The sequence below is a fragment of the Calidris pugnax genome, unplaced genomic scaffold, assembly GCF_001431845.1.
Source record: "Calidris pugnax isolate Ruff unplaced genomic scaffold, ASM143184v1 scaffold88, whole genome shotgun sequence".
Taxonomy (NCBI): domain Eukaryota; kingdom Metazoa; phylum Chordata; class Aves; order Charadriiformes; family Scolopacidae; genus Calidris; species Calidris pugnax.
The window spans coordinates 560,172-573,122 of record NW_015090849.1 but is presented as its reverse complement, the minus strand read 5'-3'; the positions used below and the strand labels follow the sequence as shown (position 1 = coordinate 573,122).

Sequence of the window (12,951 nt, the reverse complement as noted above, 5' to 3'; positions counted from 1 at the left end):
ACACACCTTTCCTCCTGCAGTGGTTTTATATGTAATTAATCTGTAAATGCATGCCCCGAGTTAAGGGCTGTGGAGAGTACGGCCGCTGCCTGTACAACCCACCCACACACCTGCACACGGAGAGATAAGTACATGGAGGCATGAGGCACGCTCAGAATTTCTGCTGGGTTTATATTCCTGTTCTCTGAGCCTGTCGTGGTGGTATTTCGGCTGCCAGAAAGGACTGCTAACACTTTGCAGTATGTGGGAAGCAAAGGGGTGGGGGGAGATTTTCTTGTATAGGTGGTTTTGAAAAGGCTTGTTTGTGTTTTTTTTTTAAAAAAAGATACCCCTAATATTGCTGCGAGATTTCCAGCAGTCATTTGCCAGTCTTATTTTTTCAAGTGTGACAGGTTTATTTCCCTCCCTCCTTCCCCCCAGCTCCCAAGTCTGTAACAGCCAGAACATATTTCTAGCTGGCTGCTGCTGGCACAGAGGCAGTAGCAAAAAATGAGGATTTAAATTAAAAATCTAACCATGAAAGTGAAAGGCAGAGACACATACTCAGGGGCATTTTAGATTAGGAATTATTTTTCAGATTGCCCCTTGTTTTAAAATTGGATTAGATAACTGCAGCACAGGGCTGGTTTTGTGTGTGTGTGATAAATAATAAAGTAATTACTTATAGAGGAGATACCAGCCCTTAAAATATTCCCTGTTGGAGGAATGCATTTTAATTCTCAGCAAGATTGCAACTCTGGACAGAGGCACCAGTCCTAAAATGATGACAGGCTAAGGAGAGCGTGCGTATGTATGTTGGGTTTTCTGACAGCCCCTCCGCCCCCTCTCAGGATTATTCCAGGAATGTGGAAGATGTGCCTGTCCTGCCATAGCGCCGTCGCTGCCAGAGGAGAAATTTGACATCTCAAATGCAAAAATCTGAAAATCAGTAGATCTGGGGAAGAGAGAGGGGAGTTGAAATCCAAATAGACCCCTTTAAACTTTCGGTGTTTTGCTGCTCCTAAGGCAGTGTTTATATGTACCTACTTGTGTGTATATTTTCCTAGAGTATATAATGTATATCCAAGATAATAAATGCTTAGGTGTTAACAGCTACAGCTAGATAACTTTAAAATGAGTATGTGCTAAGACTATGATTCATTTGAAAGAAATATGTCCTCTCCCATCATCTGGGTATTGGGGTTCCACACTAGGGTTCTGTGGTATCCTGCTCTGGATGGCTCAACTTGGGTTCTCTGCATCTATTTATGGATTTTAGGTTCATAAAGATAATGAGTAAACCTACTTAAACCTACTCTTAAAACCAAATCACTCAATGCAAAAATAAAGCCTTTATATAATATTTGATTTTACAACAAATGTTTTAAAGATGGATCAAACTTTACGATAAGTAGATTTCTCACTTTTTGCATTAATTCTTGGAGGAATTGGACTTGCAATTGCTTTTATTAAGGAGCAGGTTCAGCAGCACGTAAAGAGCAGAAGCTTTGGCTCATTTCCTTTCCAGCACTGTGGAGCATTCAGCACAGTGACTTGACAAATATGTTTATTGTTAAAACCTCAGCATCTAGCGATAAGGATATACCAGCTACATTGAGAGATGATGTACAGGAGAAAAGCGAATAGAGAACAGGCTCTTGGTCCTTCCAAGGGATCATAAATCACACAAAAGTAATTGAATAACAAGAGTGGGACTGGTGATGGTGCGGGGAGGAGAGATGGCAAGCCAGCAACTCAAAGGACAGGAATTTGCACAACAAAAAGTGCAAGAGGGGAGGCAAACAGGTTGTCTCCAAAATCCACTGCTTCTCTGACGCTTCATTAGAAATCCCATTGACGTTAGTAATCCGTCGGCGGTTTGTTTTAATAGCTTTACGATGCCCATTTTGTTTTCTTTTTAATATTGTAGGTTTCCATTTAATTAAGCAGCTGAGAGGCATGAGTGTGGTGTTAGTGCTACTTCCCATGGTGCTGGTTGTCGTGCTGGCGGGGGCTCAGCGAGCGTGCCCCAAGAACTGCAGATGCGATGGCAAGATTGTGTACTGCGAGTCTCACGCCTTCAGAGACATCCCTCAGAACATTTCTGGAGGGTCTCAAGGCTTATCGTTACGGTACAACAGCATCCAGAAGCTTAAATCAAATCAGTTTGCGGGCCTGAATCAGCTCATATGGCTTTATCTTGACCATAATTACATCAGCTCCGTGGATGAGGATGCGTTTCAGGGGATCCGCAGGCTGAAGGAATTAATTCTAAGCTCCAACAAAATTACCCATCTGCACAACAAAACGTTTCACCCGGTCCCCAACCTCCGCAATCTGGACCTCTCGTACAACAAGTTGCAGGTGCTTCAGTCTGAGCAGTTCAAGGGCCTTCGTAAGCTCCTCATCCTGCATTTGCGCTCCAACTCCCTGAAAACCGTGCCCATCCGCGTTTTCCAAGACTGTCGCAACCTTGACTTTCTGGATTTGGGCTACAACCGCCTGCGGAGCTTATCCCGTAACGCTTTCGCCGGCCTTTTGAAGCTGACGGAGCTCCACTTGGAGCACAACCAGTTTTCTAAGATCAACTTTGCCCACTTTCCACGCCTCTTCAACCTGCGCTCGATTTATTTGCAGTGGAATAGGATCCGCTCCATCAGCCAAGGGTTAACGTGGACTTGGAGTTCCTTGCACAACTTGGATTTATCAGGCAATGACATTACGGGGGTAGAGCCTGGGACCTTCCAGTGCCTCCCCAACCTGCAAAAGCTGAACCTGGATTCCAACAAACTCACCAACATCTCTCAGGAGACCATCAACACGTGGATCTCGCTCATCTCCATCACTCTCTCCGGAAATATGTGGGAATGTACTCGAAGCATTTGCCCTCTGTTTAATTGGCTTAAGAATTTCAAGGGAAATAAAGAGAGCACTATGATATGCGCAGGCCCTAAACACATCCAGGGCGAAAAGGTGAGCGACGCTGTGGAAACATATAATATCTGTGCTGAAATCCAGGTGGTGGTTACCGAAAGGTCCTACCAGACACCCAAAACCCCTCAGAGACCTGTCTTCATTCCTAAACCTACCGTTTCCAAACTGGAGAGCAACCAGCCCACGTCTGCTGTGCCCAGCCCTTCCGCAGAGCTCCCGACGCCCGGGGTGGAACCAGAGTACGAGCACGTTTCCTTTCACAAAATCATCGCGGGGAGCGTGGCCCTCTTTCTTTCCGTGGCCATGATTTTGTTGGTTATCTACGTGTCGTGGAAGCGGTACCCGGCCAGCATGAAGCAGCTCCAGCAGCACTCGCTCATGAAGAGGCGCAGGAAAAAGGCCCGAGAGTCTGAAAGGCAAATGAACTCCCCTTTACAGGAGTATTACGTGGACTACAAGCCAACAAACTCTGAGACCATGGATGTATCGGTTAATGGATCTGGGCCCTGCACCTATACCATCTCTGGCTCCAGGGAATGCGAGGTATGAACCATGATCCTCCTAAAACCATTTCAGCTGCTGGGAAGGAGAGGTAAATGTTTGAAGCTCTTGAGGTGTCTCTAAACGCTAGAAAGATTCATGAGATTGTGTTGCTTTGCTTTTGGGTTTGCTCGGTATGAAGGGTTGTCTCATTAAGTAACAGTCAGGGAAGTGATGGTGATTACTTTGAATAATTCAGATTTATAAATCGAATAGATTAAGTTGAAGTAAACAGCTACAATAAAGGCATCTGGAGGGTTACTCTCCATTTTATTAGCAGTGGCTACAAGAGTCCCATTTTTAATGTATTGGGAGAAACAGAGGAGCTGAAGAACATTTCTGTTTAAAAAAATAAATATGGAAACCTCTTTACTTCCAGGCCAGACATCAAATCTTGAGGGGTTTATGGCCTATTTAAAGATAATGCCAAAGATTTTCTGCATTTTCTGTCTGGTTGAGGAGCAGAGCTGGGGACAGCAGGACTGCAGCACAGCCCGGAGTCAGGCACTTATTTATGTTTTCCTGCAGAAGCAGGAGCAGACAAGCTGCTTTACCTGCTCCTCTGAACTTAAGCCTTGGAAAGCCATAAATCAAACAGGACGTTTGCAAATTCTGGGTTGGGAGAGGGGGATTCTTGGGGGTTTTTTTGTTGGGTTTTTTATTTTCTTTGCATTTTAGTGATCAGTGAAGACTTAGCTTGAGAGACAACTCCAGTAGAGTTAACGGTTTGACGCGCTTAAGGCCGTGTCATGGTTTTGACTCAGCAACATGGGAAATGCAAATAGCCAAAGCTCTCAGTGTTTCTGTTGTTCAGCTTTGGCAAGAAAATACCATATTTTTTCACTGCTATATTGTCAATGACTCTTTTAATGTGTATGTAAGAACTGTTTTTACTTATGATATATTGTCAATGACTCTTTTAATGTGTATGCAAGAACTGTTTTTACTTATGCCATTGCTTATTTATACCTGGTAAGGAGGGTTTGTGCGATTACACTTCAGTACTTGTTACTTAATCTTACACGTGATGTGCTGTTGGGGGACCACGGGTGATTTTGCTTCCTTTGTTGTGGAACTTCATTTGCCTGTTGAAATTTGTTCGTATCCATCTATGTGAATTGGGTTTGATGATGATAGACTTTGCCCAATGTCTTTGACAGCGTTGAGCAGGGGGCACTTCTAGGATCCTGACTTTTTTAAAGGTTAGGTGTTTTCACTTTCTGACAAGGGGGCATCTTTAAGATGTTTCATATTTGGCATCCAGCTGGTTTTGGACCACAGAGATAAGGGGAAGGGGTGGGGGGGGAAGTGTATGCTTTGGGGTTGCTTTCTCTGGAGCAGTGTTGTCTTCAAAAAAAGAAAAGCACGTGTTGTACCCTTGTCATTTCCACCAGTCCATCAAGGTGTGGGGATTTTTTCCTGTGAACAGCACAAATAGAAAGCAAGTGATGCTAACAAAGTTATTTGAATTTTCACTGGCTGTCACAAAGAGCATTAATTTGACCTGAAAGGCTGTCTCCTCTCCATGCTCAAACTTAACACCTCTGAAGTTTCATTAGCTCGAATAAAATGCTGATTAATTTACACCAAGATGATTTGGAAGACAGCTGAATCCACACGTCATCACTGGAAGTCCATGTAATGGAACCATAATGTGTAACAGAATTTGAATCATGATTGTGCTGTGCAGAAGACAGGGAATATGGGATGTTGTTTGGGAGATGGAAATTCAGATAATTTGGATTATGACAGATAAAATATTGAAGGGTCCTACCAGGCCTAGTACTGGAAGGTCAACATGACACAATTTCTTCAAGTTGGTGTTGATTGTTACACACAGCTTAAACACCAGGGGACCCCAATTCACCTGGTTTCCAGGTGCTATCCCAGCACCAGAACAATTTTATCCCCCAATTCTGTTCAGATTAAGTGAAGCTGGTGAAAAACTTTGCAGAACTCAAGCTGTTTATTGTGGTGTCTGCGGGATTCGTGGTTACCATGTAAATCGGTAAGACTGTACTGAACATAACAGGGCTGTGACTGGTGGGAAGTATGCCCTGTACTGGTGTGTGATTTGGTGTGTGTTGGCTACTGGTACAGAAGATTTCAGGAGACAGGAACCAGCAGCTCACTGAAGGCACATGTAACAGCCATAAGCCCCCACTGAAATACTATCTTCGGCTTGGATTTAACATTCTTCGTCTCCATAGCTACAAGGTTCCACTTGTAAAAGGATAGATATGCACTGTACAGTACTTAAAAATGGTAAGAAATATCCTTGTAGTGTCTTCAGCAGTGGAAAGGTTTCATGTTTGGGGAAAAAAAGAGAAAATGGAGTATCTCATTATTTGCTAATTTACTTAGATGTGCGTACTTGTGGGAAACATATTATTTGGTACAAGTGAGAGAGCTCGGGCCCGTCCTCCCGTCACTCTCACTTGCTCTTTCCTTGTGCTCAGACTGAGGTTTCTCCCAGCAAAGGACCACTGGGAGGGCAAAATGAGGGCAGGCAGGCTTTCAGAATTCATTGCTCACCAGTTTATTGGTATTTTTTTTTAGTTCTATCTTTCAAACGATAGTCTAAAATCCCCCCCTATGTCTGCAGGTGGCTGAGATGTCCAAAAATCGTGTGTCTTTCAGGAAAGAAATCATGCCTTAGTTCCGTTTTAACCTGGGAAGGATGCTCTCTTGCTGATAGTTGGTGACAAGGAACAGATTCTGAGCGTGGCCTGAGGTGCTCTGAGGGATGATTTTGTGTTGAGAAGCGTCCAGTTCAGCTCGTCCCCAAACCACGTGTTTCCAGGGCAGGACTGGCCTGGAAACAACACGCTGCCGTATTTGTGCGGGTTCTTCTTGTCCCCACAGCTCTGCACGGGAGCAGGGAAGGTGGGGGTTGTTCTATTTTCAAGATTTCTTGCCCACAACAAGGCTACAGGGGCGACCAGGAGGTGCCCCAAGTTGGGTCCGTGCACTTAAGGCTGGGGAGCTGCAGGTACGGGTTTTAGGGCTTCTTTTTTCAGTCTTTCCTTTATGAATTATTTCTTGTATTAGAGAGAGAGCGCCGAAGTCAGGCTTGCTGTAAATGGGAGCAACTTTCTTGGCATCGGTGGGATTATAATCACTGACACCTGGCCTATGGTATTCTATTTAGTCTATTGGCAGGGGTTTCTAAAAAAACTGGATGCTTATGATTTTGGCTCTCGCCATCCAGTTAGCAGACTGCTGCTATCTCATCTCGCTATTTGCTTTGCGTTCTGCCTCTGCATCTTATTCCCTCTCTCTTTCATATTTATTTGTACATTTGCTGAAGATCTGGGAGCCATAAAAAGCAATTTCATAAACCAAGCTATAATATTATCTATTTCCTACGTATCACACAACCAAATATGTGTATATAGCACCCCGTGAAGGTGTATGGGGAGAGGGAACAGAAATGTTTCCTCTTTTCTCCTGGAAGGTTAATCATCTCCTGTTTCTCAGGCTGGCAGTTACAAAACAACCACAAAAACAAACCAAACACATAAGTGAACAGCTTTTCCGTGTTAACTGAGCAGAGCTGATGTGAAGCCCTTTGAGAGAGGGTTGACACAGACCCCGTGAGGTTACTTTTTACACTTTGGTTTCTGGATGTCTGACCGTGTCCCAGCGCTGGGCAAACAAATCCACCTGTTCACAAGCAAGAACATCTCTGCTGCATCGATCCCGGCTTTGCCATCGGAGTGAAAACCGAGGCAGTTGTCACTTGTGTTCATACGTGCTGAATCAGTCACACAAAATCCCGTTCACTTTGAATTCTGCTTCCTCCCCTCTTGCCAGTGGGAAGAAATGGATTGATAAAGGGATGCAGCGTATGCAGACGCGCTGGGCCGCTGTTGGGAAGAAATGGATTGATAAAGGGATGCAGCATATGCAGACGTGCTGTTGACCTCCCTCTTTTGAGCCTAATTTAAAAGGAAATGTTGACGCACCGCTGTTGTTTATTATTTATTTATTAAACACCATTACTGTGTTGTTTTGAACAGGAGGCAACAAGGGAAAAACAAAATAGTCTCCGTGGCCCAGATACTGTTTAGTCCGAGGTTCCAGTTCTGCCAGGGTGTCCGTGGTTCTGCAGCCTGACCTTGGAAGGGCTGCCCAAGGGCTAAGACTGAGCTTACGGGGTATTGTGACCTCCTGAGAGAAATCCCTCCATCATTTGGCAGGGTTTTTCTTTGTCTTTTTTTTTTTCTTAAGGGCAGTGATCATATTTCCTTTGGTCATCAGCCTTATGTTTTTATGAGGACCGCTCAGCAGGGTCAGCATGGCAGAGCTGTTGTTCATCCCAGCTTGGGGGAATGCAAACGGGAGGTGATTCCACAGGAATTACATTACAAAGAGAAGGGTATGGGAGGTGATGAGTATGGGAAGCAGTAACTGTTAATTAGATAGCCTACTGTTGTCATTTTAGGGCCAAAGTGGTTTGGTTGTCTTTCCAGTGACCCTATTTTGGAGCCCTGTAGGATGGACATCATTCATTCAGCTTTCTCATGTCCTTCTGTGCTGTGCCTCCTCCTCTGCCTCTCTTCCTCCACCTCTCTGTGCTTGTAGATGGACCTTAAATTCTTGTTTGAGTTGCAAACTGAAGGGTGAATCAATCTAATGAAACTCTGTCATAAGCTCTGTGTTTGTACTGGGAGAGTAAGCAAAGGCTAAGCTGATAGCACTTTTCCTCAGTGCAGTATATCTGGAATAAATATGTCAGACGCGGCTCAGAGGTGAAATCTTTTGGGCACAGGGCCAGGGAGAGGTTTGAGGAGAAGGTAAATTTTAGAAATGCCTCGAGGATTAGAACCAAAGGTAGACATTTGGGTTTGTTTACCGTTCAGAGGCTTCATTAGCATTGCACACTTGCAATAACAAGCATAAGGTCAGTGCACAGAAAGTTGTGCTACAGAAGAACCAGTGATGGAGCAATAAGTGCACAGGGGCAGATTTTCCTGGGCTCAGCACTTGTGAAGTGTGAGATTTCCCAAAGATATCACCCAAATGACTGGCCGTGTTTCCGGAGGAGCTCAGCCAGCTGTGCATCAGCAGCAATTGAGACGCTGTAAATTTGCAAAGGAAGCTGCAGAGGAAGCTGAACACTTCGGAAAGTCTTACTCAGTCCTTACTGGGGTGCTTGGGTGAGAGATTGCCCTCTCTGAAATTTGGCCTTGAGATAGAGGTGCTGCTGAGACCTTGCAGGTGGCTTCTCTGAGGTAATGCAGATACTGAGTGGGAAGGGAAGGAGCTGAACCCCCATCTCCCAGGTTTTCACTTAGGCTTGGGAAGTTTCCTAACAGCATTTCAGACATTACTTTTGCTCCACTGGGTCTCATCCAGAGCCTGACAGTTAATTGACACAACTCTGAAATTGCACCAAGGATTCAGAGTCTCAAAGCATAACATCCCGCTGGGAGGGTGACTGATGGACCGTCGTCCTCTCTGCCTTCTCTCCGTCTCTTTTTCTACTTCCCCTAGTTTTGCACTTTCTAGAAACTTTCTAGAAACTTCATGGTTTGAATTATGAAGCGAGGACAGCTCAAATGGAGAGGGTGCTGCATTGTAAAAGCTTTGTACAAGAGAAGAAAATACTCGTATTTCTCTTACAATCGTTGCTCAGGCCCTACCAAGGATTCCTGTGTTGCTGGAATTGTGACAGATGCAGTTTGCCCTCTCCATCGCTCTTTTCCTTTCTCTCACCCCTTCTTCTGCTTTTCCTCAAGCTCTGTGATGTGCTGCCAGTATTTTAAGGAGGAGAAAAAAAATCGATTTTAGTCCATTATGTAGCTCATGCCAGGAGGGAGAACGCTAACAGAAATAGTGAAGAAATCTGTTGAATCTATTCATTTGTGTGTTGTGTTTTTTTTTTCTTTTAAACACACACCAAAAAATAAAGAACCCGCAATGTGGAAGGGGCAAACAGCCTTATTAGTAAGTATCCTGCTGCTGGAAATGTTTCTCAAACTCTCCTCCGGGATAATAGAGTTGACCTGATTCTTGATGTTAAGACTGTTACCTAAACTCCAGGGGCTGTTAGAGCACAGATCTGTCTGAGCTGGGCTGGGGGCTGGAAATAACAATTCTCGGTGATGCTCACATATTGCTTTTCCTTGGGAGGAGAGACCTGCATGTTCCAAAGATGACATTCCAGGTTTCCACCATGTCACATCCATGGAGATGCTCTCCCTGCTCCACTCGGGAGGTTGCAGGGTTTCTAGCAGGAGCTAACGCTCAGTCCCTGTCCTGGAAACACTCTGCCACCAACAAATCCTGTGTGATTTGTGTTTGCGGCACCACCGACCTCCTGGTGTTTGGTCATTTCAAGGCAGGTATTTTGGGACTGAACACAGATGGGCTGGAGCAGGAAACATTTCTGACACTAATCAGCTTTTATCGCATCTGCCTGTTGTGCAGCCAAATAAGCCGAGATTGCGTGTGGATCTCTCCATCTCCACAAAAAGATGACTGGATCCCTTCTGAGGGATTTCCAGGGAGTTGTCCTCCCTCTTCCTGGCTGCAAAATTCTGATTTTGTTAGAAGCCAGAGCGTGCAGCAAAGGGACGGCGTGAGAGGGTGATACTTAGTATCCCTCTTCCTGGCTGCAAAATTCTGATTTTATTAGAAGCCAGAGCGTGCAGCAAAGGGACTGAGAGGGTGATACTTAGTGGGAATATTGGCTTTTTGGCCTAATCCTGGTGTTTGGTCATTTCAAGGCAGGTATTTTGGGACTGAACACAGATGGGCTGGAGCAGGAAACATTTCTGACACTAATCAGCTTTTATCGCATCTGCCTGTTGTGCAGCCAAATAAGCCGAGATGGCGTGTGGATCTCTCCATCTCCACAAAAAGATGACTGGATCCCTTCTGAGGGATTTCCAGGGAGTTGTCCTCCCTCTTCCTGGCTGCAAAATTCTGATTTTGTTAGAAGCCAGAGCGTGCAGCAAAGGGACGGCGTGAGAGGGTGATACTTAGTAGGAATATTGGCTTTTTGGCCTAATGAATTTGTTTTCTCTCTGCTGTTTTAAGTCAGAAGGAGAAGGAGAGCTATTCCTGGGGCTGTATCAGTGATGCTGCTCCCGTGGGCTCTCCAGTGGGAGTTATTCCACCCACAAGAATGGGGAAGGCAAGAAAGGCCAGAAGATGCTGCTCATCTGTAGCCTCTCACCATCTGGGGGACATCCCAGCTACAGCAAAACCTCCACCCTTGGTTCTTAGCTCAAGTATAGATTTATTTTTGTGGGTCTTTAGATATATTTAAGTAGATATATTTAAAGATCTCTGGCTGAAATATGAGAAGCTCCTGGATGGTAGGAGGCCAGAGAATCTTTCCTGAAAGCTTCCAAGGCTGTGTCCCTGTCAGCAGGCAAATTCCTTCAGAAAATGACAGGGCTTGGCAAAGATGCTTCAACTTCTCTCCTCCGGCTACAGCAAAACCTCCACCCTTGGTTCTTAGCTCAAGTATAGATTTATTTTTGTGGGTCTTTAGATATATTTAAGTAGATATATTTAAAGATCTCTGGCTGAAATATGAGAAGCTCCTGGATGGTAGGAGGCCAGAGAATCTTTCCTGAAAGCTTCCAAGGCTGTGTCCCTGTCAGCAGGCAAATTCCTTCAGAAAATGACAGGGCTTGGCAAAGATGCTTCAACTTCTCTCCTCTGGTTTCTGTCCTTTGTGTGACACAAAAGCAAGGACTTTTTTTTTGCATAGTACTCTTTATCTGAAGATCTCAAAACTCATCAGTTAAGTACCATTATCCTAATTTTTACTTCCTCTCTCACGTCGATCACGATCATATGCAACAGCTCTTTGCTATGAAGGTTCCATTTTTTTGTCTGTTTTTTTCACCATCAGAAAACAAATATTTATTTATTCAGTTTCCTCTGAAATATGCAAAAATATACCAAAAATAATATTTCTGGATTTAGCCTATGGGGGGAAAGCATGAACAGTTTGTTTATGATCCCAGGGGGCCATTGAGGTTGTGAGTTTGTAAAGGTATGTGTTTTATTTCTGGGAAGACTGACCTTAATCTTGATTTTGAGAATGAATTTTTGTAAGTTCTTGAGTCGTATAAAAATACTTAAGTATTTTCTGTCCGAACATTTCAGCTGCACTGCAGAAGTGTTACATCAGGAGAAAAATTAGATGGTTGTTAAGTCACTTTGTATTAAATGTATTGTGGAATGTGGCATGTCCTTCATGGCAACAGGCAGAGCTTAGTAATTATGGGGTGTACAAAGATCTTTTGATACACTCAGCGTTGGGGGGGGCACGCAGTGCTTCCAACTGCATTCTGATATAAATATACATTGCAGAAGAAGCAATCTCCCTCTCCAATTTTTGACAGACAATGAAAGAACCAATTTTAAAGCAGAAGGTTCATTGTGTGTTCTTTTCTGTGTAAACTCAGTCAAAATTTTTTTCCTTGTATGGAAGCAGTTGGCTTTTCCTGTACGTCACTTGCATTTTAATCCAATTAAGAAGTAGGGAATAGAAAGTGAAAGAAGGTAAGCTCAATGTATAACTATTTGGGTTTGGGTACCAGCTGACAACTCCCAAGTTTAGTCGCCGCATGAAAATATTGAAGGACTCATTTTGTGTCTGGAGAACAGGACGCAGAAGGGAATCTAAATGAGTGGGGCGTAGAAGGAGAAAATGGAGACACGAGCTGGAGAACAGGACGCAGAAGGGAATCTAAACGAGTAGGGCATAGAAGGAGAAAAGAGACACGAAGAGTGATTTCCTTGCAGGAGAGGAGGTGGGCAGTGGGTATTGCAGTCCAGGTTTTAAGAAACCTTTGACAATATTCTGTTTACGGGGTGACTTCAGTGCAAAGGCATGTTTGGGGACTGCTCTGTGCACGGGGTAAAACTCTCCTGGGCATCAGGCCAAGCACAGACCTCTTTGGCACCAAGTACAAGCTTCAAGCTCTCCATGGGAAGGTCAGTCTCACCCTCAGTGCCTCACACTCTAATACACCTTAACTTGATTTTTTTTTTTCCAGACTTTTCCAATGCATAGAGTGTCTTTGATGAATAGACTTGAGTTGTGTGTTTTTGCTCATTTTCAAACTCACTTCTCATTAAAAATCATCTTCTCCTTCTGTGTGATGGCCTCTGAAACCCCAGATGATTCTTCACTGCTCTCATCTTTCGCTAACACATCCATTTGGATTATCTTTGTGCCGTGATGGATGCTTTAAAAGGAACCAACAAGGCCATCAAATTCTTGCCCTGGTTCAACTAGCATTTGTTAATGTTCTAAATCATCTTGGGCCTGAAATGTGCTACTTCTTAAATTTAGAACGATGTGATTGCCTGAAGCCTCTCCATGTGTTAATTAAATCATCATAATTGTGGTTTCTTGAGACTGACAGGTTATAAATAGTTTTTCTTTCCCCCCCTCCTGCAGTAATTTGGTATGAATGACAGGCAAAACAGCTATTGTTTAAACTGTACATCTGACACTGTCCTTCC

General features: G+C 44.1%; 1 protein-coding gene across 1 annotated transcript in view; it reads left to right on the top strand.

Annotated features, from left to right (window-relative positions):
* The first annotated feature begins 1,113 nt into the window (after positions 1-1,113).
* Positions 1,114-12,951, top strand: part of LRRTM4 (leucine rich repeat transmembrane neuronal 4) — a 276,877-nt gene continuing 265,039 nt past the window's right edge. Inside the window, exons 1-2 of the mRNA XM_014943137.1 lie at positions 1,114-1,117; positions 1,910-3,456. Of these exons, the coding sequence (XP_014798623.1) occupies positions 1,114-1,117; positions 1,910-3,456 (1,551 nt within the window). The remainder of the gene's footprint in view (positions 1,118-1,909; positions 3,457-12,951) is intronic.